This window comes from Ceratotherium simum, chromosome 14 (genome assembly GCF_057802395.1).
Source record: "Ceratotherium simum simum isolate JZ-2026a chromosome 14, ASM5780239v1, whole genome shotgun sequence".
NCBI classification, from domain to species: Eukaryota; Metazoa; Chordata; class Mammalia; order Perissodactyla; family Rhinocerotidae; genus Ceratotherium; species Ceratotherium simum.
In genome coordinates, this window is record NC_141913.1 from 39,593,038 (window position 1) to 39,620,420 (window position 27,383).

General features: G+C 44.1%; 1 protein-coding gene and 1 non-coding gene across 2 annotated transcripts; both read right to left on the reverse strand.

Annotated features, from left to right (window-relative positions):
* Nucleotides 1-6,340: 6,340 nt before the first annotated feature.
* MRO (maestro) lies at nt 6,341-27,338 on the reverse strand. Its single transcript, XM_004422542.3, has 8 exons — nt 27,235-27,338; nt 22,799-22,927; nt 14,594-14,696; nt 12,917-13,063; nt 11,661-11,843; nt 8,664-8,819; nt 7,731-7,838; nt 6,341-7,371 (listed from the first exon to the last, which is right to left on the reverse strand). The coding sequence occupies exons 3-8, from the start codon at nt 14,690-14,692 to the stop codon at nt 7,318-7,320; spliced, it is 747 nt and encodes a 248-aa protein (XP_004422599.2). The 5' UTR covers nt 14,693-14,696; nt 22,799-22,927; nt 27,235-27,338; the 3' UTR covers nt 6,341-7,317.
* On the reverse strand, nt 15,076-15,137 carry LOC147915312 (U7 small nuclear RNA). The gene has a single exon (XR_015554362.1). It is a non-coding gene; the product is annotated as a U7 small nuclear RNA (small nuclear RNA).
* Nucleotides 27,339-27,383: the final 45 nt, after the last annotated feature.

A 27,383-nucleotide genomic window follows, 5' to 3' on the forward strand; every position in this document is an offset into this window, starting at 1 on the left:
GCTGCTGTTTTTCTCTTTATAAAACACTCTAGTGTTTATTATAATGTGTGAAGCATTCCCTCAATTAATTACTCTATTGACTGGAATTCCAAAGGATTCTGTTCACACCGATTACCAGTACTGGTCACACCTGTTATCATGTTGAGATACTTTCCTTCTATACCCATTTTGTTGAGAGTTTTTATCATAAATGGATGTTGGATCTTGTCAAATGCTTTCTCTGCATCTATTGAGATGATCGTGTGGTTTTTATTCCTCATTTTGTTAATGTGGTGTATCACATTGATTGATTTGTGGATGTTGAACCATCCCTGTGTCCCTGGTATAAATCCCACTTAATCATGGTATATGATCTTTCTAATATTGTTGTATTTGGTTTGCCAATATTTTGTTGAGGATTTTTGCATCTATGTTGATCAGCTATATTGGCCTGTATCTAATACACTCCCTCAATTTAAGATCAGGAAAATGAGGCCCAGAGACTCATCCAAGGTCACAGAGCTATTGTTAGGGGCGCTAATGCCCCAGCCTGGTTCTATCCCCCCAGATGCCAAAATGACATAGCTGGTACTTCCCCAGAGGCAGATGGAGAAATTAATTGAGTTTTCAGGCCTCTTTTTGCCCTGCCAGCCCCATCACCCAGCAGATGAAGGTCACCGTAAACCAAGACTACTACTGTCTCCTCCAGGTTCAGTTTTTGCCTCTGCCAATGGCAGCTTTGTCTCACCTCCTCCCCCCGCCCTCCGCCCTCCTCCCTCCTCCCTCGCCTCTATGCAGGAGACAGCTGAGTCAGCTCAAACCCACTCAATACCCATCAGAGCCACCCTTGTTCCTAGGGGTAGCAAGTGAACGTTGCACAAAAAAAAAATGTGCTTTCTGAAGAATCCCTGGCTCAATAGCTCTCCCCACCTGCCCGGTTTTTTAAGCACATACTAGAGCAGCACTGACCAGGAGAAATAGGATGTGAGCCACAAACACAGGTACATATATCATTTTAAATTTCCTTGAAGCCATGTTAAAAAATAGTAAAAAGCAGCAGATGAAATTTATTTTAAATAATATCTTTTATTTAACCCAATATATCTAAAATATTGTCATTTCAAAATGTAATCCGCATAAAACATTATTGAGATGAGATATTTTACATTCCTTTTTTCATACCAGGTGTTGGAAATCCAGTGTGTCTTTAACGTACAGCACATCTTAATTGGACTAGCCATATTTGAAGTATTCGATGGTCACATGCGGAGGATGGCTACCACACTGGACAGTGCACATTAGAGGCCCAGGCTACAATGCAAACGTCCCTGAGAAGGATACTACTGTACAACCACTGCTCATGTATAATGATCCAACAGCTCTGTCTCCTGGGAGGTCAGAGGGAACAGCGCCCTTAGGAAATAGGATACGGAATTATTGCTTATTGATTGTAGCAGAGAAAAGACAAGGCCAGGCCAAGAAAAGCAAATTCACATGGGCTGCTGCCACTACCCGACTCTGAGCAGGGATCCCACACTAGAAGTTCTCTGCCTGGATCCATGGTCTAAGACAGCAGGCTAAGGGGCTGCAAGGCATATTTACACCCATGGCTGAGGGCCCCTCGTGAACAGGAGTTTCAGAAGGAGGAAGTGAGAGGGGCATTGCAGGGGCATACAGAGAAATAAGGGGTGCCTAACACAGGCCTCCATCCCCATCCAGCTGAGGGTGCCTCTGGCTGACGTCACCGTTAACCATAATCACACCTAGGGCACCTCTCTTCCCAGGAACATTCCACAGCAGCCAGAGTGGAGCCGTTAGTTCATGTCAGGCCAGCCACGTGAGCAGAATCCTTCAGGCAGCACTTCCAAATGGGGTGGATCCCAGAAAAAGATCAGCAATTCTTAATATAGAACGCCTTCTCGAAGGAGAAAGAATGTGAAGGCCCTGGTTGGTCTCTAAGAGCCCTGAATTCTTAAGAATGTAATGATGAATCGGAGAAAGGATTTATCCTTAGAGGCTGAAAGTTGGTTGTCAAATTGTAAGTGCCTCAGAAAAGAAAAGACAGAGAGAGAAGGAAAAAAAGGAACGCTGGTTAGATTGGGCTATCTGTTATGGTGAGATGGAGGTGGCTTAGAAGCAGCACCACTGAACTTTCTAGCACAGTTTGAGATACAGCTTCCTTGATGAGTAGTATGCATTCGGAAGAGTTTTTCTTTCTACAGTTACCCAAACATACCTTGTACACACACACACACACACACACACACACCTCACGAATGTTTGGAATCAGTGGCCCTCAACAGTGTTAAAATGTTGAAGAAGTCAAAGAATTATGCTTAAATGTGGTAAAAATGACAGTTTGATGGCAGAAAGGCATGAACAGTGATCCTAATTGACCACGCTTTTCTTCCTTGCAGATTCTGGGCCTATGTTAACACAACTCAGGCTGTTAAATAGTTCTAGCAAGGGCGGGGCAGCATGACGTCCTTGGAATTCTTCAGGCAACCTTCAAACCTGCTGCACCTGGCTATGGGCTACAGTTAATAACCCAGCAGGAGAGCGTGAAGACTAAGCTGATAATAAATGTCCACTAACGGAGCTTACCTCAGTGAAAGGGCTGTATTCACAAGAACAAGGAAGTGTGCCTGGTAGGCCCCTGGGAGTGGCTATGTTCTTAATGAGGAGGGAGGAGTTAAATGTTGAATCCAGAAATAATTTCCACCACCTCCCCACACATATCCAGCAGGAAAATGCCATCCCAGCCAAACCCTTTCTTACGATAAACCACGTGTGATGTTTGCCCACCATTACTTTTTGCAAGACATCATCTATCACAAAAGCTGTATTTATTCCACCCAGTGGAGCAGGGGCAGGCCAGAAGGAGGAGAGTGGAAGAGTGAGCAAGAAAAGAGGCAAGGGTTTGTCAGTGTGTTTGTTTGTTGTTTATTTTTAATGGTTGTTTTATGCCCACCCTTGAAAAAAGTCTGTTGACTGTTGCTTTCATCAGCTGAGAGTTCACAATTAACTGCTCTCTTATCTGAAGAACTTTTAAGAGTAGAAGAAGCCCTGAAGTTCAACTCTCTGCCGTTGGCCACACCACCTCAGGCTCCAGCTCCAGAAACACTTAGACGCATAGAAGGTAAGACTTGGACACCCCTCAGAGAGGGTGTGACTCAATCTCCCCAGCTGACAACTTCTCAGTCTACACTCAGAAGACAAGTGTCCTCCCTAAAGCCAGGTGGGGACAGTCTTGTGTCAACGTTGAGGAAACCAGAAGTTACAGGCTTTGATCTCTCAAGCAGACTTCATTTATTCACACGTAAGTTGAAATCATATTTAAGAAAAACCCTCGTGAAATCCAAAATGCTCGGCCAGCCATTACTTTTCTTGGGAAAGGTAAGAATGGGGAGGTTAATCAACAATTAGGTCCAGATATAAACACAGATCCAGGTAGGGCAAAGGTCTCTTAAGATTAAACAGATTGGGGCCGCCCCCGTGGCTTAGCGGTTAAGTGCGCGCGCTCTGCTGCTGGCGGCCCGGGTTCGGATCCCGGGCGCGCACCGACGCACCACTTCTCTGGCCATGCTGAGGCCGCGTCCCACGTACAGCAACTAGAAGGATGTGCAGCTATGACAGACAACTATCTACTGGGGCTTTGGGGGAAAAAATAAATAAATAAAATTATTAAAAAAAAAGATTAAACAGATTGTGCATATTCCATTATCGTCATGATAAAATCCTTTCTTTGTGTAATGATCATTAATAAGAATCAACACTTATAAATAAAATAGGTTAACCATCTGAATAAGTAAACCATGTTTAATGAAGGAAATGTGTTTGTTCCCTTAAGTCATAAAACTTTTGTTTAGGAAATTGAATTTGCTCAAGTTGTACTATGAGCTCCGTCGCTTTGAATTAATTTAATCCAGCACATGTGTAGATTTTCTCGCTAGTCAGAAAATCTCAGATCCCTGGGTTTACTCTCCTCAGGCTTGTCTGGGTCTAGTAAATACACTGTCACTCTAGCAGTTTTAAATCCAAACAGATTAAAACTTTCATTTTTCCCCAACAGAGTCATAAATATTTTGAGTTAAATCTGATCCCAATGTCAGAGTAATCCAAGGGAAAAGTGCCAGGTTTTCCACAGTTTCTGAATGTTACTCTTCCTATCATATCAAAAAAGTTTGGGTCTGGGGCTGGCCTGGTGGCACAGTGGTTAAGTGCTCGAGCTCCTCTTCAGCACCCCAGGGGTTCACAGGTTCGGATCCCAGGCGTGCACCAACACATCGCCTGTCACGCCAGACTGTGGCAGCTTCTCATATAAAGTAAAGGAAGATGCGCACGGATGTTAGCCCAGGGCCAATCTTCCTCAGCAAAAAAAGAGGAGGATTGGCATCGGATGTTAGCTCAGGGCCGATCTTCCTCACCAAAAAATAAAAAAAAGTTTGGGTCTAACTAAATTGTACAAAATAGGTACATGTTAAACATGTAACTGAATCCTATTTCAGATTGTAGCAGGGATACTTGCTATCTGGAGAAGCATCCTGAAGTAAAACAAAGTATTATACCTAATTTTACTGTTTTTATATTTTTTATTGATTTTTTGTCGCTATTAAATTGGGGTCTGTGTTAATATTGTATTTCATTCTTTCCACCCTTTCCTTTGTATAAATAGGCTCCAATACTGAGTGGCTACCATGCAAATAAGAACACCTTATCTGGGGGTAACATTTTAGAGTTTACACAGACTGTCTCATTGGATCATCAGAATATCTTGTTTGGTGGGTTTTCCTCCCATTTTACAGATGAAGAAACTGAGGGTCTGAGATGTTATGAGACTTGTTGAAGATAACCAGCTAGTTAAGTGATAAAGTTGGGGTGCAAAGCCAGGTTTTCTGAAGCCAAATCACCTGTCCTTCCAGCACTCACGACGTCACCTTTGGGAACTGAGCTTCTCTCCTCCACCGGAGGCTCTAATTGTTGATGCGGTCAACGCAAGCATGTTGAAAAGTTTGGGATTTCTGCTCGCATTTTTGCTATGGCAGAGGCATGTGCCTCTAGCAGCGGCTTAGGAAATGACATTTTAACTCTCTGATCTACATTCCTGAAAAACATTTTCTTCTTGCAGGGAGATATTTGGGCCATTACCTGGTTAACATTTGCAAATTGCTGCAGGAAATTCATTAGCTTGAAAGGAACATGATTACAGCTGTCACACTTGGAAACAAAAGGTGAGGCGTTAATTATTAACAAGCGATCACCCAAAAGATACAACACAGAATTACTAACAGAGCTGTTAGGACTGTTAGGACAGAAGGAACAGAGTCCATTTAAGGCATCTCGGGAGCATAAAAAGACACTGCTCCTGCCCTGAGCATTCACAACACCCCTATAAGAGCCCAGTGGGAAAGAACCACTTGCTATTCTCATTTAGTTATGATGCTCATTCTTATTAAAATGTATTGAGCCATTCTAAAGCCTATGAGGGGCCAGTTTCATGCTTGGTCAAGGCACCGGCATTTGCAATCCAATAAATTCAACCATTCTTTATTGAGCACCCATGGTGGGCAAGGCTCAAAGCTACAGTCTTGGGGGCCTGGTAAGGAGCAGGATGCTGAGCTGCCCCTAGGACTGCAGTCATTCATTGGGGAGGATCACGATGACACACAAATCCCTATACTGCAAGCCAGAATGGACCTCTCCGAAGACCTGGGTGGCTTCGAGAAAAGAAGAAAAAATATCTGGAAAGCTGACTAGGAGTGAGGAGCAAAATTAACTAACATTTCCTGAGCACTAAGTACAGAGCACTGTGCCAAGTGTTCAGTGTTATTTAACTGAATCTTCGTAACACAGCAACTTGATGAGTTGGGTTATGATGTCCATTTCACAGGTCAGAAGACTGAGGCTTGGTGGGCTAACTTGCCCAGAGTCACACTGGTAAGTGGCAGAGCCAGAGTCACACCTAGGGGGGCCTGCTTCCAGGCCCCATCCTCTCAACCTCTCTGCTCTACCTCTGAAGAAGAAGGGCATTTGGAATCACCCCAAGGAATGGTGGATAGAAACAAGGAAACGGAGGGCAAATCCTTTCAGGCAGTAGGAATTTAGGAAGAGCCAAGGGAAATTACAGGTTGGTGTCTATTATGAAGAATCTTATATGTCAGGCTTGGGAGTCTGTGCTTAAGTCGGTCAATAATAGGAGCCTTTGTATATCAAACCATCTCTCCTCAGTAAATTGGGATTCATGGGGTTCAACTAGAACCCCAGGTTTTTCTAAGAACATTTAACACATAAATAAATACAGGAACAAAAGATTTACTCTACTATGACCAGACTGAAACAAATGTAAACTCAGTAACATAAATAAATTGATAACCAACCATAAGCCATTTTATTTGTCATCAACAAGATGTCATCAACAGATTAAAACAAAAATGTCACAAAAGGACAAAGGCACACACACACATACACACACACACACATACATCTACTGAGAGTGAACAATAACCATCCCAGGCTTTCCAAAGCATATCACTTTACACACTGCATGTAATTACACAAGGCATTAATTTTTATTTTAAAAGAGCATTTTTGCATGTGCTTTATGATTATAAAGGTAATACATGTTTACTGCAGAAAACTTGCAAAATGCAGAAAAACACAAATATGTGTCTACCTTATTTACAACCCTATCTGCTGGCTATCCTGTACAGCTGCTATTTTTCTCCTTATAAAACACTCTAGTGTTTATTACAACGTGTGAAGCATTCCCTCAATTAATTACTCTATTGACTGGAATTCCAAAGGATTCTGTTCACACCGATTACCAGTACTGGTCACACCTGTTAGATTCTCAGCTTCCTTCCTTGTCTTTTCCTCTCCTCTCTCCCCTCCTTTTAAGAAAGACCCATCTCATGAGCAGCCTGAGAGCAGGGACCAAGTTCTATGCGTATCTCCACCTTGAGCACTCAGCATGTGTGCTACTCTCCCAAGCCTCAGAAATTAAAAATAAAAGATAGGTGACAGAGATGAACTTAAGAAGGAAAAAGCTGGAAAATAAGCATTGAATCTACATATACTTTAAATGTTTTAAAGAAAGCATGTACCTTCTCATCAAATTTGTGTGGGGAGGAAATGGGCTATGTGAAAGCAAGTTAGAATTTTACTTTGGCTGTAATTACACAATTCTACGGTATTATTTTTGCCATCAATTGCTCTCCAAACATCCCCTTTTCTATCACAATCACAAGAGGCAAGCAGAAGCATTTGAAGAGTTAAAAGAGGGGGAATAGCAGCCCCCCAGCAATGTGCTCCCGGGGAATCATTTGCCTGCTGCTCTGTTTACAGAATTTTATTTGCGTACAAGAACTGCAGGAGCTCTGGATGGTAGTGGCTCTGAAAGAAATTAGCAAAGGTATACATGAGGCAGGGCTTCGATAAACCTCCTTGACTATAGAACAAGTAGACAGTGTCAAATGCAGAGCATGAGGACAAGCAATCTTCAGATTCTCAGAGGTGGAGGCATCATTGCCTGCGTTCATCTAATGATCTGAACACAACTGCCAATATATTGTGTGCACAATCCTCCAGGCGTTTTGCCATTTACATTGCATTATGGGTCAATTACAATTGAAACATAATTGGCCTGAGTCATTTTACGGGGAGTCACTCCCTGGTCAGCCTGCCACCTTCTGCATTACCACCAGGAGGGCAGGGACCTCTGAGAGAATTCTCTCTTATCCTCGCTCACTCACCAGCTGCCGGCAGAGTTTAGGGTTCCTTTGATCTTCTTCACTCTGGAAGCTGTATTCCTTCCTTCGTCTCAGATATGGAGAACAGGCTCGAAAAGCTGTTTTGCAAGCCTGAGAAATATAATATTACCATCTTATTGTCAAAGATATTAGAGAGTTCTGTAATCCCAAGCAAGGAAGAGGTTTGCACCCAATCTGTGGTCTGGGGGCCACTAAGAGTGTGAAAATCACTTCCAGGAAGTTTGAAAACTTGAACCTTAAAGGATTTATGTTTATAAAATGACCGTGTCTATAATTTGGGGCTGGTAGGGAGGGCATAGCTTTATAGTTCACCAAAGCCCTTGTTATCATCCCATCAAAAGTAGTGGATTCCTAAATTCAATCTCTCTCTCTCTCTCATGTGCACTAACTTAAAGAAGACAAGTGGTTTGATGGAACTCTTTGCTCCCAGTGGTTTTGAAACACTCTCCCACTCCAAAGCAAGCCTGAGGTTGATCCAACCCCGTTAGGACATATTTTCTTCAAGAATAAAACAAAAGCTCTATAGGGAATCGAGAAGCCAGGGGCTGCAAATCTATACTAGGCACAGTGACAAAAGCTAATTGGCATGAATAAATATCCTCATTATGTGGGCTGCTGCCCTACAGATTAAGCCTGCACCTCTCTGCCCCCATTAACCTGAGCTTACCTAGTATTGACAGGTGCTGGGATTGGGCAGGTAGGGCAGGAGTAAATGGAAAAGAACACCCTTGCTAGGAGAGAGGTTACACAAGGAGGCACCTTTTCCAGATTTCACACGGATACACAGCTAAGTGTCCATAACTGAACTGGCAGGAGCTGAGGGTCTGGCATCTCAACTCAACATGGCCGCATCACTACTCCCTTTATGAATGGCATAGGGATTTCATGCAGTGGGTTGGAGAGTCACAGACTTACCTTGGCAACCTGGGGATTTCTATCCTGTAAATGGATCAGGAGGGAATCTTGAGTCTGCTTAACCTGACTGGTGAAAAATTTCTTCCATTTCCGCCCAGCGAAGGCAGCCAATTGCCCAAACAAGACAAAGGCCGAGTATCTCAGACTGTCATTCTCCTGTGCGTCCCCCATGAACAAAACAACAAAACCCAGGTCATTCTCCTGTGTGTCCCCCAGGAACAAAACAACAAAACCACAAGGCAACAGCATCAGAGAACATCACAGCCATCCGTTCTTTGTGGGATCTTACAGGGTGGCCATCAGATCCCATCTAAAGCACTTAGCTGGCTGGGGTGGAGGAGATGGGCTGAGTCCTCAATGAACACCTTCTCCAGTGGACAGGAGGGTTAGACTAGGGGATCACTAGTGCTACTCCCAGCTTCCTAGCTTTTTCTTCATTACTTAGTATTTTTAAGATCAAATACATTTATATGGTGCAAAATTCAAAATAACCAAAAAAGGTTACTTTAAAAGTTAGTCTCCGGGCCGGCCCTGTGGCTTAGCGGTTAAGTGCGTGCTCTCTGCTGCTGGCGGCCCAGGTTCGGATCCCGGGCGCGCACCAACACACCGCTTCTCCAGCCATGCTGAGGCCACGTCCCACATACAGCAACTAGAAGGATGTGCAGCTATGACGTACAACTATCTACTGGGGTTTTGGGGGGGAAAAAATAAAAATAAATAAAAAAATCTTTAAAAAAAAAAAAAAATTAGTCTCCTTCCTACTCCTGTCCACTTGCCACCAAATTTCCCTCCCCACAAGCTAGCAAAGTTATGTTTTGTGTGTATCCCTCCACAAAATTAAGAAGAAAAAAGAAAAAGCTATATATTACATAGTCCTTTCCCACATTTTTACACAAATAGAAGTATACCATATCACTGTTACGCATCTTGATTTTTCCACCAAACAATCTATCTGGGAGCTCTTTCCATGTCAATACATAAATTTTCTTTCTTTCTTTCTTTCTTTTTTTTTTTTTTTGGCTGCATCATTGGACCTGTCCCCTGTTTACTACTCCCAGCACTTTTGCCAGGTCATCTCTCTTTACTTTTGGTCTGCATTTCTCCAATCTTTAGTAGATATAACAATTATGTTTCTTCCTGACCCCCGCCAGCTCTCCCTGGTTTGCCCCTGAAGGCATGTCATGAGTTCAGTCCTTCCTCCTTCTCCAAGGTGAGCTGTCTGTCCAAGTAGCTTCCTTTCCAGGTGAGGAGACTGAGACCCAGGGCACATCAGTGACTTGCTCAGAGTCATACCATCAGGTAACAGAGAACCAGGCTAGTCATCTCGCCTCCTGACTCTCAGTGCAGGGACTTTCATATCAGTGTTTCCTGGTCCTGTCCAGCTCTAGGTGAACTAGAGGGAACAAGGCTAGGACACACCTCCTCAGGGGCAAGGAGCACCTAGAACTGGGGCTCACAGACACTCAGTAAGACTAAAGACCACGATCATTTTGCGAAGCATTTTAAAATATTGTTTTAGCACATGTGACACATACAACAATTGCTCTAGCGTTATACTTTTTTTTACTGTTCTACCTGTGTGTGTGTGTGTGTGTGTGTGTGTTTAATTTGACTACCATGTACTGAGACCTGAGTCTATCCAAAGCACTACCCTAACACTATGAGATGTACAGAGTTGCGTTAAGACGGGTACCTGTCCCCAAGGAGTCTGACAATCATCCAGTGGGGGACACGTGCACAAGCGAGCACGCCATAAGGCAGGTAGTGAAGAGTCTATCCTAGTGACACACACTGCCAGGAAACAACACTCCATCACTCTTTCCAGGTTTCTACACCACCGGGGCTTTCTGATCAAAACTTACGGTCAACCTGGGTTTAAAAAATGATTGCATGGCAAACAAGCGCAGGAAATTAAGACAGCACCTTCAAAGAGATATCTGCTTACATTCCAGGGAGGTGAAGTAGAGACCTTCCTCTCCCCTCCCCAGAGAGGACTGGTTTACATTCCAGAGCAAGGGTCTCTTTGTCTCTCTGAGAGGGAGGAGAGGCAAACGTGCCAGCAGCTCCTGTAAAAGCTCCAGGTTTCATCATTTAAAGATTTTTCTTCCTCCCATGTGGTGCAAGCACATCCAGCTCTCCCTGTGCTACTCCATGGGGAGTTAGGTGTGGGGAACTCATGCAAGATGCTCTGTGAGTAAATAAAAGGTCTGTTCTTTGTTCTACAAGTCTTGTCTTTCTGTCAGAGAGTGCATGTGCGTATGTGCATAACTGTGTGTGTAATCAGTTGGCCTGCAAGGAAGGTATCTCAGAGTCCTCAGTTTCAGACTAAACAATGTTATCAGTGCACTTTCTGAATAGCCTGCCTTGTCGCCTGGCAGTTAAGAGTGCAGGCCCTGTCGTCAGAGGGCCTGGTTTCATACCGACTTACTGGCTCTGTGAACCTTGGGCAAATTGTCTAACCTTTCTGTGCCTTGGTTTCCTCATCCATAAAGGAAAAAAAATAATAGTGCCTATCTCACAGGATTATTGTGAGGATTATATGAGATAATCCATGTAAATTGCCTAGCACCAGGCCTGGCACTCAGTAAGGGCTCATTAGATGCTAACTATTGTTATTGTTACATTTATGAGACAGCATTGAATACATGTTGGTATTGTCATCAGCAGCAGCAGCAGCATCACCATCATTATCATCATCACCATCACCATCATCACCGTCACCATCATCATCACTATGATCACCATAGTCATCATCAGTGTACATATATTCACTTCTCTATTACAAGGAAAACTCCTTGAGGGGAAACGATGGAATCCTACACTTCTTTATATGTCTTCCACAACCCCCAGCACAGTACTAGTCTCCCAATAAGATTTGTTAATAAATAAGTGAATAATAGAGATCTTGTTCCCTGAGGAATACACCACCCAGGGCTCACATTTCTAATCCCACCTTGATTTCAGTAACCCTGAAGTTTTCTGAGTTGTCTCACTTACATCATCTAATAAAGTCCTGGTCTGAAGAGTGATGTCTATGAAGAAGGAGCCCAAACCTTTCCCCTGGATCTTGCCCAGGATGATGGTCAGAGTCTTCATACTCTCATGGATGACTTCAGAACTCACAGGGTCATACAATCCATGTACCAGCAGGTCTAGGACAATTTTCTTATACTTTCTCACCTGTTAGCAAGGTTGACAAGCATTAGCAGCACAGAAATTGCGCCCCATGAGTTAAAAAGCAACTCTACTTCTAATCTTCCAATAACCTAGGACTTGGACTACGAGACCATGGCTTTCTTCAGGATCTGCCACAACAAATCTCATCAAAATACAAATGCTTCCATTAACCTGACCAAAGAGTCCCACTCAGTCTTGGAAGGAGAACAGAAAGGGCAATCTGGAGTATGGCCTATGGGTAGATAAGGCTAGGTAGGGCACATCAAGGAGGGTGGTGGACCTGGATGATGTATGGATCTGGGGCATACTGGGGTACCTTTATAGGGGACAAGAGGAAATGGTCACTGAACTTGACAGATGCTAAAGAAGTAGGTGGGGGAAACATCTTTTACAAAACAAGCGTAGCTTATTAGAAAATAAATTAAAGTCATCAAAGAGAGTGATAGCCAGTTGTGTGTTAATCCTGCCTGAAGTTTTGTTTCCCAAGGCTGATCAAACTGAGATGGGATGACCCTAAGATGACCCCAAATGAGTCACGCCCTTGTACAATCGCCTTCCCTTGAGCCTGGGAGGAACCAGTGACTTGCTCCTAGCCTATCGAATATGACAACGGTGATGGGATGTCACTCCCATGGTCACATTACATTATATAGACTCTATCTTAGTAGACAGGAGTGGGAGACACTCTCCTGTGGGCCTTGAAGAAGTAAGCTGCCATGTATGAGATGGTACCTCTACGAACTGAGGGTGAACAGCCAACAAGAAAACAAGGACCTTGGTCCCACAACTGGAAGGAACTGAATTCTTTCAACCACCACATAAGCTTGGAAGGGGACCCCAAGCTTCAGAAAGGAGTACAATCTGGCCCACACCTTGATTGCAGCCTTGTGAGACCCTGAGCAGAAGACCAGCTAAGCCCAACCTGGACTCCTGACTCAAGGAAACTGCAAGATGATAAATGCTAGGTCTATGGTAATTTGTTATGCAGTGATAGGTGACTAGCACATGAGGTACCATATCCAGTCCTGGGGACTCCAGGCCATGAGAGTTGACCGAGTGCCACCTTCCCTTCTTACCTTGTCCGGGGTCTCACAGGCCATGGTTCCCAGGCCTCTCATTGCCATGTGCCGTTTTTTAGCACTGGGGTCACGGGCTTTTTCTGCCAAGATGAAAAACACATTCTTCAGAGGCTCCCGTTTCTGGAACCTCAGTTTCCAAGAGACCTGAATAGTGAGTGAAAAATATATTAATTTGGGAGTGTTCAGAGTCACAACCAACTCCAATCCCAACCCCAACCACTCCCTCTAAAGAGAATCCTGTGTTGCCTGATCAATCTTACCCCTTCTTTTGCCACCTAAAGACATCTGATTTTTGCTAGAAATATATGTTTGATCTACATACTGAAGAAATTGATGGAGGAAGAGGAAAGGGGTAAAGAAAAATTATGCAGGGCTGGTGTGGAGGTAGGTTTGGGGAGATTATGGAAAGAGTGCTCTAGGGCAGCTGTGGCTGTGATAGAACTGAGAAGAAAGGGGGCTTTAGAAGTGTTGGTGTGGGGCCGGCCCCATGGCGTAGTGGTTAAGTGCACGTGCTCCACTGCTGGCGGCCTGGGTTCGGATCCCTGGCACACACCGAGGCACCGCTTGTCAGGCCATGCTGTGGCGGTGTCCCACATAAAGTGGAGGAAGATCGGCCAGATGTTAGCTCAGGGCCAGTCTTCCTCAGCAAAAAGAGGAGGACTGGGAGATGTTAGCTCAGGGCTGATCTTCCTCACAAAAAAATAAATAAATAAAGAAGTGTTGGTGTGAGTTGAGAATGGGGATCCCTTTCACAGGACAAGGGACACTGTGTTCTTCCCATCTCAAAGAAGAGTCCCTTGACCCTTCTTCTTCCTCTAGCTCTTCTCCACTTTTCTACTCTACTTTGTAGCTATACATCTTGAAAGACATATCTATACTTGCTTTCTCCAATTCCTCTGCTCTATTCTCTCTTGAACCCTCTGCAATCAGGTTGATGTCCCCTCCACCCCTCCTGTCCAATGTGGCTAAATCCAAGGGTCAATTCTCAGTACTCATCTTCCTCAACCTCTCAAGAGCATTTGACACATTAGCAAAGCACATCTACAAAAATTTCAGGGCACCTTAAGGATATCCCACCCCAGAATGCATGCATCTGAGCTATAAAGATCAGGAAAAGAAATGCATAAATAATGCAAACTGGAAAACACTGTGTGGCTGATGCAGACACCTGTATTTCAAGGACTAAAGTCTAAGTATCTGCAGGGCAAGAGATGGGTTACCCTCTGTAGGGAGCACAGGAGCCCTGATACCAGGAAGGCGCCGGTGTTCTGCACATCACAGGACATGGCAACATGTGCTGGAGTCAGAACCAAGACGATGCAAGATCCAGACAAGAACCAAGAAAAAGCCACCTCCCCACCATCCTTCACAGTGGCAGGGCTGGAGATGGGATCCACAGACCTATTTGGTGTTTTGGTGATTATCAAGCCTCATTATTATTATTCATCACAGTTTGTTATATATTTTATTATTAAGTTAGCAGCAAGTTAAATTCTCAACTCATCTTCTTGTTATCCTAAAAACACTCTATCCATGTTTAAAGAACTGCCATCAAACTTTTTGCAGAAAAAGAAACCTCAGTGCAGCGGGCCTAACTAACGCAGACCAGGCAAGCACACATGTTACAAAGCAGCTGCTAGGAAGGGTCATTTGTTCATAATAGTTGTGTCAGACCTTGGAAAAGAAAGACATCATTGATGTCCTTTTCTTCTTGGGCTGGGCGGTGAGGATGGAAGGGGGCTGGTCCAGGATTCTCCTCTGTGTTTGATCCATGGAACTAAAAATAACAAAATCATCATGTCAGCCACAAACACTCTTTTGAAGCCTCCTCATCAAGGAGCATCATCAAGAAAGCACTGTGCCAGGGGAAGGATATAAAGAAGCAACATCTCTCGGCCTGTCCTTAGGAACCTGTCACCTTGGTGAGGAGGTGCAACAGTCACATCAGAAGATAAAGGGCAATTCAAGGCAGCCTGAGAGGAATCATTGGGGTCAAGATGGTTCTGCCCCCTGGTTCCCATTCCACCCTACAGCCTTCTTGTATCAGAATCACCAAAGAAATAAACTAGAGATTCTGGACCCCACCCACAGAGATTCTAATGAGTTGAAGCAAAAAGTAGTCTGAAATTTTGTGGGTTTTTTTTTTGTTTTTTGCGGGGGGTCTTCCAGCGAGGACCGGAAAACCTGCTAGACAAATTCTAAGAGAGCTATAACACTAAATTTTGTGTTTTTTAAAGCTCCACGAGAATGTAAATTGGCACTGCATTTTAGAGAGGATTTTGATATTATCTTACAATTTTAAAAAGCACATATACATATATATCCTTTATATACATAAAGGATAGGCACTATAGCCTTGTAATGAACAACCTAATGTCCTTTAATAGTTGTAATACAAATAAATTATACACGTATATTACAACTACACAACTAGAGGATGACTATTATGCAGTCAGTAAAACGAATATTGGGCAGATCAACATTTGCTAAAATAATCTCCAAAATATACTGTTAAGTGAAAAGTACAAATCAGTATGTAAGTATGATACGATCTGTATAAAAACAAAATGAGGGATGGAATCTATATGTGCATATGTGCGTGCATATGCATAGAACAGGGAAGAATACCCAAGAAACTAACAAAGATCGCCTCTGGGGTAGAATCTGAGCAACTGATGTGGGAGGGAGACTTACTTTTTTCACTCTTTTTTTATATATATACAGTTTGTAATTTTACCACGTGTATATATTATTTTAAATGTATATTATAAATAAATGTAGCTCGCAAAGGGATTCTGACTACAGCCTGATTTGAGACCCACTAGTGTAAACCAGGCCTTCCCAGACATCAGTGTGCACTCGAATCATCGGAGGATCTTGTTAAAATGCAGGTTTGGACTCAGAGGAGCTGGGGTGGGGGCTCTAGAGTCTGCCTTTCTTGTAAGCTCCCAGGGTTGCCAATGCGGCCAGTCCGAGGACCACACTTTGAGGGCGGGGGTGTAAAGTTAAGTGCGACAGGAGTCAAGAGAGGCCTGTGGCTGGGAAGGCTGGTAGGGACCTGCTTTAAAGGAGAGGGGGAAGCATATCTGACACGTTGGGGTTCCAGTGGGATTCCATGTGGGTGGTATCATGGTCTGGTAGTAATAACGATTACAATTTAAGAGAGTGGTAAAAGATATAGCTACAGGAAGTAGTAAAAGGCCAATGGTGAAGGACTTTGACTGCTAAATTGTTTAGTTTCAATTCTATTTTGTAGATAAGAATGAACCACTGATTTTTTTTATTGAGGTAAAAGCCACATACCACACAATTAACTATCTTAACAATGCTGTGCAACCACCACCTCTATCCAGTCCCAAAACTTTTTCATCACCCCCAAGGAAAATCCCATAAATCCCATACCCATTAAGAAGTCACTCCCCATTCTGCCCTCCCCCCCAGCCCCTGGCAACCATTAATCTACTTTCTGTCTCTATGGATTTACCTGTTCTGGATATTTTATATAAATGGAATCATATAATGTTGTGATCTTTTGTATCTGGATTCTTTCTCTTGGCATAATGTTTTTGAGGTTCATCCATGTTGTAGCATGTATTGGTACTTCATTCCTTTTTATGGCTGGATGATATTCCATTATATGGATATGCCACATTTGTTTATCCATTCATCCGCTGTTAGACACTTGGGTTGTTTTCACCTTCTGGTTATCATGAATAGTGCTGCTATGAACACTGGTGTACAAGTACTCGTTTGAGTATCTGCTTGCATTTCTTTTGGGTATATACATAGGAGTGGAATTCCTGAGTCATTTGATAACTCGATGTTTAACTTTTTGAAGACCCACCAAACTGTTTTTCACAGTGGCTGCACCATTTTACATTTCTATCAGCAATATGCAAGGGTTCCAATTTCGGCACATCACCAACATTTATTTTCCATTTTTTAAAATTTGTTATTATTATAACCATCCTAGTGGGTGTGAAGTTGTATGTCACTGTGGTTTTGATTTGCACTTCCCTAATAACTAACGGCATCTTTTTGTGGGCTTGTTGGTGATTTGTATATCTCTTTTGGAGAAATGTCTATTCAAATCCTTCGCCCATTTTCAAATTGGGTTGTTTGTCTTTTTGTTTTTGAGTCTTAGAGTTCCTTACATATTCTGGATACTAGACCCTTATCAGATATATGACTTACAAATATTCTTTCCTATTCTGTAGGCTGCCTTTTCACTTTCTTGATAATGTCTTTCATGCACAATAGTTTTTAATTTTGAAAAATCTAAGTTATCTATTTTCACTGTTGTTGTTGTTGCTAATGCTTAGGGTTAGATCTAAGAATCCATTGCTAAATCCAAGTCATGAAGATTTACCCCTATGTTTTCTTCTAAGAGTTTTATAATTTTAGCTCTTATTTGGGTCATTGATCCATTTGAAGTCAATTTTTCTATATGGTGTGTGGTTGGGGTCCAACTTCACCAGAACAATTTACTTTTATTTGTTTGGGTTTAAAAATTTGTTTTTTTTTTTTGGTGAGGAAGACCAGCCTTGAGCTAACATCTGTGCCAATCTTCCTCTATTTTGTATGTGGGTCACTGCCACAGCACGGCTTGATGAATGGCGTAGGTCCGCACCTGGGATGCGAACCCGCAAAGCTAGGCTGCCGAAGTGGAGTGCACCAAACTCAGCCACTATGTCACCAGGCCAGCCCCTGAAACTTTTTTAGCAGGAGAAATGACAGACAACCAGCTGTAGCAGTTCTCAGCCCTGGATGCATCAGAATCACTTGAGGAACTTATAATCTTCTTAACACCCTGGCTACACCCCAGACCAAGTCTGTCCTCATCTCTGAGGCACGCCCAGGCAGCAGTAACTTTTTTTTTTGGTGAGGAAGATTAGCCCTGAGCTAACATCTGCTGCCAATCTTCCTCTTTTTGCTGAGGAAGACTGGCCCTGGGCTAACATCCACGCCCATCTTCCTGTACTTTATATGTGGGACGCCACCACAGCATGGCTTGATAGTGGTGTGTGGGTCTGTGCCCGGGATCCAAACCAGGGAACCCCAGGCCGCCAAAGCAAAGCGCACGAACTTAACCACTATGCCACCACGCCAGCCCCAGGCAGCAGTAATTTTTAAAGCTCGCCAAGTAATTCCAGTGGGCAGTCACTGAACTAGGGTGACTAGTGACCAACCACATTGGTTTGCCCGGGCTGAGGGGTTTCCCAGAACATGGGACTTTAGGTGCTAAGACTGGGAAAGCCATGGGCAAACTGGGACAAGCTGGCCACCCTATAGATTATTCTTGAGTCTCGAAATTACTTACATGCAGGTAGCTGACAGAACCCAGCCCCGTCAAACAGCTGTGCTTTGGAACATTGGACTCTATTGGACCTGGAGGTGCATGGCGCTTTGATTTCTCCACCATTTTTGCCCCCCTGCTGGTTTCAGTAATGCTCTCTTGGTCCAGAAGACACTGGAGGGGCCCATGAAAACACTTCCCCATCCCCGAGTCTCTAGTCCATCTTCATCTCTGGCCAGCAGACCTCCCCTCACCACTGCAATGAGGGACCCAAATAGAAACCCAGAAAATTGCAGCCCCACCAATTAGCAAGCCTTTCCTTATTTGGGTAAAGGCATTCTCATAGGCTTCACATTAAGCTAGTGGTTCTCACACTTGAGCTTGTATCATAATCACCTGGAGGGCTTGTTAAAACACAGATTCCCAGACCCAGTCTTCAGTCTCTGACTCTGCACATCTGAAGCAGCGCCCAATAATTTGCATTTCTAACAAGCCCCCAGGTGGTACTGGGTGCTGCTGGTCTGCAGACCACACTTCGAGAACCACTGCATTAAAAGAAGAAACCACAGTATTACTATTGCATTCATCTCCAGAATAAAGGGATTTAAAAATTCACGCTGAGGCAAAAAACATGCTTGGTGGTTTCTTCCTGGGGGTTTTCTGCACACAGTCTTCTGTTTCAATAGAACCTGGCACTCCTCAGGTGGAGTGCTCTGGATCAGAGCTAATGGGTGCCTGACAACGGGTCTGAAGAGCTTAAAAGAAGCAAAGCTCCCTCAAGCTGGGGCCACTCACCGAGGAGGGTACAGGCCTCATTATGAAACAGCTGACCTCTCTGTGCCGAGGCATAAGAAAATCGTGCTGGAAGCTTCTCTCCATTGGGAGGAAAGTAAACCTGGTCTTTAAAAGTGTTTAAAATGGACTTCTCCTGCAGAATTAGCATAGCGGCTAAGGGCTTTAGCCAGCTAAGGAAGCTTCCCCAGGCTTCAGAAGCCAAGCATCAAGCCTTGTCACTTCTTAACAGACACATCTAGAATTTAAGGTCATGGGTGGCTCTCAAGCAGAGCAAAGGAGAGCTGAGCCCTCTGCGTGGAAGATTCAGCACATGGTTAGAGAGAGACATACAGCTCCACCTCTGCTAGCTGACCCTTCCCTACCTCCCCATCACAAGATAAAAACTGGTCTAGTTCAACCTCACAGGTCATCAGGGCTCATCTCCACCTTTGGTGCAGGGAAAGCAAAGCATTTCTCCCAGTGTTGGCTGGGCCTCCTACATCAGAATCCCGCAGAGTGCTTGTTGTAAAGTCCAGGCCTACCCCATAACTATTGGATCTGAATCAAGGGAGCATAAGGCCTGAGCACTGCATTTTTTTTTTTTACAAGGTGCCTGGTGATGCCACACACACACACTGGTATATAAGAACCGCCAGTGGAAATTAAATAACTCCAGAATTGGCATACTCCACTAACCTGAGGCCACGCATCAGGAGAGACCCCAGAAGTCAGAGGAGCAGCTGGGGCAGAAAGGGAAGAAGGGGGAAGTGTCAGCTTCTTTGCAGAGAACAAAGCATTGATGGCACATGTTTGTGAAGCACATTGAATTTCACTTTCAAAGTAAAATTAAAATCACTTTGAGCTATACATGCTAGGATCTGTGCACTTTTCTTAGATGCTATTCTTTTTTCTTTTGGTGAGGAAGATTAGCCCTGAGCTAACATCCAATGCCAATCCTCCTCTTTTTGCTGAGGAAGGCTGGCCCTGGGCTAACATCCGTGCCCATCTTCCTCCACTTTATATGGGACACAGCCACAGCATGGCCTGACAAGCGGTGCGTTGGTTCGCACCTGGGATCTGAACCTGTGAACCCCAGGCCGCCAAAGCGGAGCGCACGCACTTAACCGCTATGCCACCGGGCTGGCCCCTCTTAGATGCTATTCTCAAATTAAAAGTTTCCTTAAAGAATAAAACAAAATAAAAGTTAATTTGGGGTCTCAAAGCCCCTCATCTGGGCTCTGTATTTCTTGAGCTTGCAGCTTCTTAAAGGGCTCCCACCACCAACCTGCCCTCCTTCCTGCCCGCAGTGTCCTCCCTCCTTTGTTCTGACAAATTAAGTCCTTTGGACCCAGTCCAATCAAACAAAAGGATAATTTCCATCTGTTGCCATACAGGATCTCAGAAAGGAACATTTTAAACAAATTACGAATAAACTTAGGACACAGTTTCAAAGGTTTGTTATGTGTTCTAACTCCACCCACCAGCCTGCTCAAGCCCAAACGGCCCTTGGCAACGAGTGAGGTTTTTCTGGTGGGTTGCTCTGGTCATCACAGGCACCTAGTCCAGTGTGAGTGAGGCCAGGAGGCCACCTGGCCCTCTTGAAGCCAAAGGCACAGCTCTGCTTGTAGTTTCATTCATCCCCGCGCACATTCTTCAATAAATTCTTCTTCCGTTGGGGAGTGCTTCCTGTGTGTGCTGATGCCCTGTGCCCCGGGTTCCACCCTCCGCTAGATCCTGGAGCTTGGCTTCATTGTCACCTTGTGCTTCTATCTGCTCTTCCCGACATACACGGGTCTGGGGTGACTTAGAAGACTTTATGCTGACTCCTAGATGCCTTTGCAAATTTAAATCCTTCTGACTCAAAATATTAGGTTTATGGTCAATAATCCTTTTATTTATGGAAACCAAGAGGTGCACTATGAAGGCCAAAATTACAAAACACTTTGATCCTCTCTCCTCATTTGTAAAATGAGGGGAAGAAACTGTTAGATTTCTAACAATCCTTCCAACACTGAACTTATTAATGATAATAATAATATTAATAGCTACCATCAGCTGGACATATGCATGCTAGGCACTATGTTAAGTGCTTTGTGTACGCTGCAGGAGAAGCTGCTTTAGCTGATCTCTGCTTACCCAGCCTGCCAGGTTAACAGTGATTGTCCAGGCGCTCGGTAAACTGTACCAACCAATGCTTGTCGCTGATAGTGCTCGCTCCTAACTTCTGTCCCACTGGTCCTTATATGCTTACATGACACCTGCACTTGTTATTGTAACTGTGAAATTTAATTAAACACCATATAAACTGATGAAATATGAGTATACAAAGAAAGGAAGTTGTTTCTATGAAAGTAAGTTTGAACGTTTTGGAAACACTTGAAAACAGGAATCTGCTAAAAAATTGTTATCTAGTCAGTATGGACAGTAACAATTTGGAAACAGTCTTAATAATCTGGAATGATGATTGGAATTGGAATGATTCTGTAGAAAGTGACTTTAAAGTGTCTTCCCAAGTGTCTTTAAGTTCTCACTACATTGAAAGAAACCCAAACTAGAACTCATAGATGAAGTATTATGCGTGTGGCTTATGCAAAAAAGACAACTCAGAAAACATCAACTAGGGGCCGGCCCGGTGGCGTAGTGGTTATGTTCGTGCCCTCTGCTTTGGCGGCGTGGGGTTCACAGGTTTGGATCCCAGGTGCAGACCTACGCACCGCTTATCAAACCATGCTGTGGCAGCTGCTCCCACATATAAAGTAGAGGAAGATGGGCATGGATGTCAGCTCAGGGCCAATCTTCCTCAGCAAAAACAGGAGGATTGGCAACAGATTAGCTCAGGGCTAATCTTCCTCACACACACAAAAATATCAACTGTGGATCCATATTCAAAGAAAAGGCCATGGCCCTACATTAAAGATTGGGAAATTCTATATTTTAAGATAAAATAATATTTTTGAGGTATGTATCATCTTTTATAATTCTGCTTTAACCAACTTCTCCCATTAAGTCTCTAAAATACAGTCCCAATCTCTCAAATAAGAGGGATTTTTCTGTATTTCATTTAATCTTCACAATAATCTTGAGAGGTAGGTTTAATTATGCTCATTTTATTTATTTATGTTTTGTGTGTGTGAGGAAGATCAGCCCTGAGCTAACATCTGCCATTCCTCCTCTTATTTTGCTGAGGAAGACTGGCCCTGGGCTAACATCCATGCCCATCTTCCTCCACTTTATATGGGATGCTGCCACAGCATGGCTTGACAAGCAGTTTGTCAGTGCACACTCGGGATCCGAACCGGCGAAACCCCGGGCCTCCGCAGCAGAGCGCTCACACTTAACGGCTTGTGCCACCAGGCCGGCCCCTAATTATGCCCATTTTAGAGAAGGGGAACTGGGGCTCAGAGTAATGTAAACAATTCACCCAAATTCAAATAGCTAGTAGTGGCAGAGCAGAGTTCCAGACTCCAAAATCTAGACTGTCCATCGCTATATTGCAAGCCTCTCTCCAGCTCCTAGACAGCGTCTTGCGTGCTGACCAGGTAAGGAAACACTGCTTCGACACTTCAGTTTGAAGCATCAGTATCTTCTCGCAGTCCCCTCCCATCCTAAAGCTCTTTGCTGACTTAATATAATGATCTATAATCCATCGTAGATGGGTTGACATAGATTGGATTAAGATATTTTGTGGAAAAAAAATTGGCTTCACGGTCAACATTGTCCACTTCAGTTTTACAAAGAGAATGTCCACGCCCTGTGATACCAGTGACCTGAGTGACGTTGGGCTGCTCCCGCCCACAGCTGGCCCTTACCTGCGGCGGTCACGTGGTGACGGGCGGCGGGAGGGCTGGAGCGCCGGTCCAGGGCGGCTCGGAGGGCTACTGTTCCCGGGATGGAAGCCAGATGGGATGACTCGGTTCAATTTTCCCAGCCCTGAAGTCCTAACAGAGAAAAAGGGAAATGAGAAGGTGAAGTAGGGTCTGTTCAGGATAACGGGTCAGCACAGCGCTGGACGGTGAGAACCATATGAGGAAAAAAATCAAAGTTTAGATGGTATTAGGGTAGGGGGCGGAATTTCCCTCTGCAACCGACAAGGTTGTTCTAGGTGCCGCACAAGCATCACATGCCCGTTACTTCCCCGAACTGTGCTGTTTTCCCTCCTCCCTTGTGTTTTCCTCTGCGATGAGCCCTGTTCCGCCTGCACCGTGCCGCCGCTAGATGGCGCCATCGCTCAATGAACGGGTTCCAGGCGCCTCCACACAGCCGCAGCTGTAGCGCTTTGGTCCATAATCCTGTTAGAGCAGCATGTAATCCAAGGACGGCACATTGTGTTCCAGGCTACGCAGCCTCATTGTGACTGGTTAGTGCACCAACATCTCGAGCATTAACCATTGATGCCCTTTCCTCCTCAACAAACACCATAGGTCCTGAAAGGAACGATTTAAACTCTCACCAATTTAAATGATTTATTTGTAAAACAAAACAAAACAAAAACTTGGGTGTAACAGTACTTGCAGAATTTGGGAGCCTCCCTCTCCCCATCACTCCTTTTTTCCTGGACTCTCCAACCATGTGCATAAATCTATTTATCAGTAATTATTTATTGTCTGGCCCTGTGCTGGGTAATTTGGGCGATATGTCCTAAAAGGAAAAAAAACTTACATTTTCAAAGATCTAGGAGCTTATTTTTATGCTAATAGATAATATTTATTGAATATTTCTATGTGCCAAACACTGGAGTAAATATCACATAGACTATCTCATTTGATTCTTACAACAAACCTGAGGCAAGTACTCTTATTATGATGCCATTTTAAGGAAGGAGAAACTGAGGAACAGAGAGATGACCTCGCCAAAGGTCACGCAGTTTGTAATGGAAGAGTTAGAATTCAACCACAGGCAGGCTAATCTCTGAGCTTGGACATTTAGCCACAATGCGATGCAGTGGGCAAGTTTGTGAAATCTAACTAGGAGATAAGTGAACAACATAAACCAGAGAACTATGTTAGGGTGGAAGGTTGAAAGAAAAACAGGGGAGGGAAAGAAAACCGATGTTCTTGAGAAAACAAGAAGAATGAGGCTAAGACAAAACTCTCTTTGGACTTGGTCCACAAGGCACCGTTAGTGACCTCTGAGAATGCAGTTTCAACAGTGACGGAGGAAGGAAGCTAGACTGCAAAGTTAAGGGGCTATGTGGAAAGAGGAAACGGAGATAACTTGCTGCAAAAGGAAGGCAATAAATACACTGGAAGTGACAGCAAGGCCAAGCAAAGGCATTTCAGTTTTCTTGTGAACTTCTTAAAATAGAATCAAGCCTGGGCATGTTTGACAGCAGCTGCAAGGGAGACCTAAGACGTGGTGGTGCAAGTCGTGAAAAGTGGACTAGGAAGAGGCGAAGGGAGGGGTCAGGGGCACAGGGGAAGGGGTTAGCTCTGGAGAGGAGGAAAGGGGTGCCCCCCTTTCTGTCTGAAACTGGGAGGCAACCACATAGATGGAGATGCATCAACGTTAAAACGAGAAAGATGAGCAAGTTCAGTTCTTGCATATTAGCCTTAATCATCTCAGTAAATCCAGAGGTGGGTTATCTGCCAAGAGTGGGATAAGACTCGCGAGGACATATTCTTATACTGGACTAATTCATGTAGCGCTTAGAATGATCAAAAAGCAGATAAAGTTAATCCAGGCAACAGAGGCAGCTGGAGAAGGGAACTCTGCACTGCGCTGTAAGGATGCTCTGCCAAATCTCACTGGGGAACCAGGACTGAAATTTACCCCCACTGCATGGACAGAAACACAACAGGTACCCTATTAATGACCGCTTATGTCTACAGTTTCTTTGTACAGTGTTCAGATTTTAAGACATTTGACAGACTAGTATTGTCTTCCTCATTTGCCAAATGAGAAAACTTAAGTGCAGACAAGTTTTCCTGTTTGGCTTAAAGCCACAAAGAAAATCAGGAGCAGAACCAGAATTGGTACCCAGGAACCTTACTGATCCAACTTGAACTTTATTAAACACTTCCCACAAAGGGCATGGACATAGCTAATGGCTCCAGAGAGTGCAGACACAGCACAAACTTGGGAAGAATCCAAACCAGGACATGATGCCCAAGAGAACTAAGATTCCCCTAATGTGGCCTTAGCACACAGCATGGTTCTTCCAGGAATTAGAGGGGAAGTGTGTCAGATAATTTGATTGCAACATATTGACTTACTGATGACATGATATTCTTCACACACCATAATTATTTAATTTTATTGTTAATGGCTCTATTTTCATTCTCAATTAACATTTCCTTATTGTCAGAAGTACACGGGGGCTGATGCAACAGAAAAATGAAAGAGGGTAATTATTTAGTCTGCATTACTGATGAAAGGGGCAACAGGCAGAACGAAATCAATCAACAATTCACTTCCGATTTAGACTCGGGGAAATAATGACAAATGACAGTCACCAGTCAAAATGGTTTCCTGTCATTGTCAGGATTTTCAGAAGACCCTCCTTCTGTGATGGTGCATTGTCTAATCAGGAGACTTGTCTAAAAGGGATGGGTTTTAGCTTCCTCCCTTTCATCTTCTTTCAGGAAGTACCCCCAGGTCAGGCCGAACCCTCTCCTGATTTTCAGTTGCAAAGAAAATCAGCTGCCTGCTCAGCTGCAAATTGGGAATACCAACTTCTCCTTCATTCATTCTTCAAATGTTTCTTGAGATCCTACTTTCAACAAGGCAGACTGCTCGTCAGGTGGCAAATGCTCAGACTGTGCCCTCCAGGAGAACTGACCAGGAGAGGAGCTGAGACATGGTCTAATGTGTCCGTAGGAATCAGTAAGTGCCACAGAGAGGAGCTGACCAAGAGCGTGGAGTCAAGGGCAGTCCATCAGGACATGCTTCCTCAAGGAAGGAGCATCTGTACCTGGGCTTCCCGGAAACAGGGTGTAGCAGGGAGAGACAGAGAAGAAAGGCATTCTAGGGGGCAGGTGCAGCACGGGGTTGGGGGCCCAGATGGATGACCCCAGATGAGCTAGGTAACCTCGTGCTCCCCAAACCCTCCACAAGCCACTTGCACCAATGGCAGAGCCCAGAGCCTTGGGAGGCTCTTCTCAAACTTCAGCCCCCGTTTGCTTCCCACTCTGCTACATATTTGGTTTGTTTTAATATAAAACAACCGTCTTTTTGTCTCAAGTCTTGAGTAAAGTAGATGCCACAGGGAGACGCACCACATTGATCCCTCAGCTTCAAATACCCGCTGGCACAGGGAAGCAGCAGCCTCCTGATGCCCAGATGGGAAGTGGACCGAAGGCTCTCCAGTTCTACAAACTCTATGAACAGAAAGCTACTCTCAGCCGTTTCCTTGTCCAACCCACTGTCTGGCTGACCTGCCTTCTGTTTTCCTGACTTGATTACTTGGCAGTCATTATTACTACCGGGATGCAAGAATAAGTTCAAGTTTGTCCATAAGTAGCCTGTGATGACCTCTGAAAATGGTTTGCTACTCACTTGACCCAGAAAACCCCACAAAATCGTGCAAATCAAGAGGTTCAAGTCACCATGTTCACTTTAAGAACATCTGTGAAACTGCCTGGACCGTCAAAGGTACACATTTCTGAAAAGCCACCGACTCTCTGAAGGATGTCCCTTTACAGGAGCAATGCATGCCACCCCATTGTTACAGTGGTGGAGCACCCAGGCCAAATAGTGGGGCCAGACGCAGGGTCAGAGGCCCCAAAAGAGTGCTGAGTTTTTGCCTCACATGCTTAAAAATACAGAGTAACCCTGAACTTAACAGGTTAGATGTTGCCTCTCTGGTCATTGAGCTCATCCAAGAACACAGCCCTCAAGATGCGCCCCCAGACTGACAGAGCTCAGAGACTGATGAACCCCCACATGAACTCCTGTGGCCACACTGAGATGATCCTTACTGAAAAAGAGCAGATTGTTGCTCAGAAGAAAAAACTATCCCAGAAGAAGCTGAAGAAACAAAAACTCATGGCCCGGGAATAAATTCCGCATAAAATAAATGCAAATAAAAGTTTAAAAAAAAAAGTTCAAATTTAAACATCTTTTCTATCTGAGAGATGAATTACCCCCTCACCATCACCAATACCCTTACTTCCAAAAAATAATCATAAACTTACATAAACATTTTTACATAGCCAACTGGTTAAATCTATAGCAATCAACACACTGTGTTGAATTACAATGTTTCGTAGAATTGGTTGAATCTAGAAAATGTTCTGTGCTGTCTTACCTGAGCTAGGCATGGGGAATGAAGTACAGCTGGCTTCTGACTCGGAGCTCATCCTGATGAGCGACAAGTGTAACTAATCCCGGGAACATTGCTGTTCTTTAAACAAGCTTGGAGCTGACGGTAAACCACAGTTTGTCCTTGAAGATGAA

Bases quoted from the DNA above. Each gene is read 5' to 3' on its own strand.
- MRO (XM_004422542.3), bottom strand. From the start codon at position 14,692: ATGGATCAAACACAGAGGAGAATCCTGGACCAGCCCCCTTCCATCCTC. The intron at 13,064-14,593 runs GTCTGACACAAC...CTCACTATTCAG, and splicing joins TGATGTCTTTCTTTTCCAAG to GTCTCTTGGAAACTGAGGTT. The intron at 7,372-7,730 runs GTGAGTGAGCGA...AATTTCTTTCAG, and splicing joins CTAAACTCTGCCGGCAGCTG to AGCCACTACCATCCAGAGCT.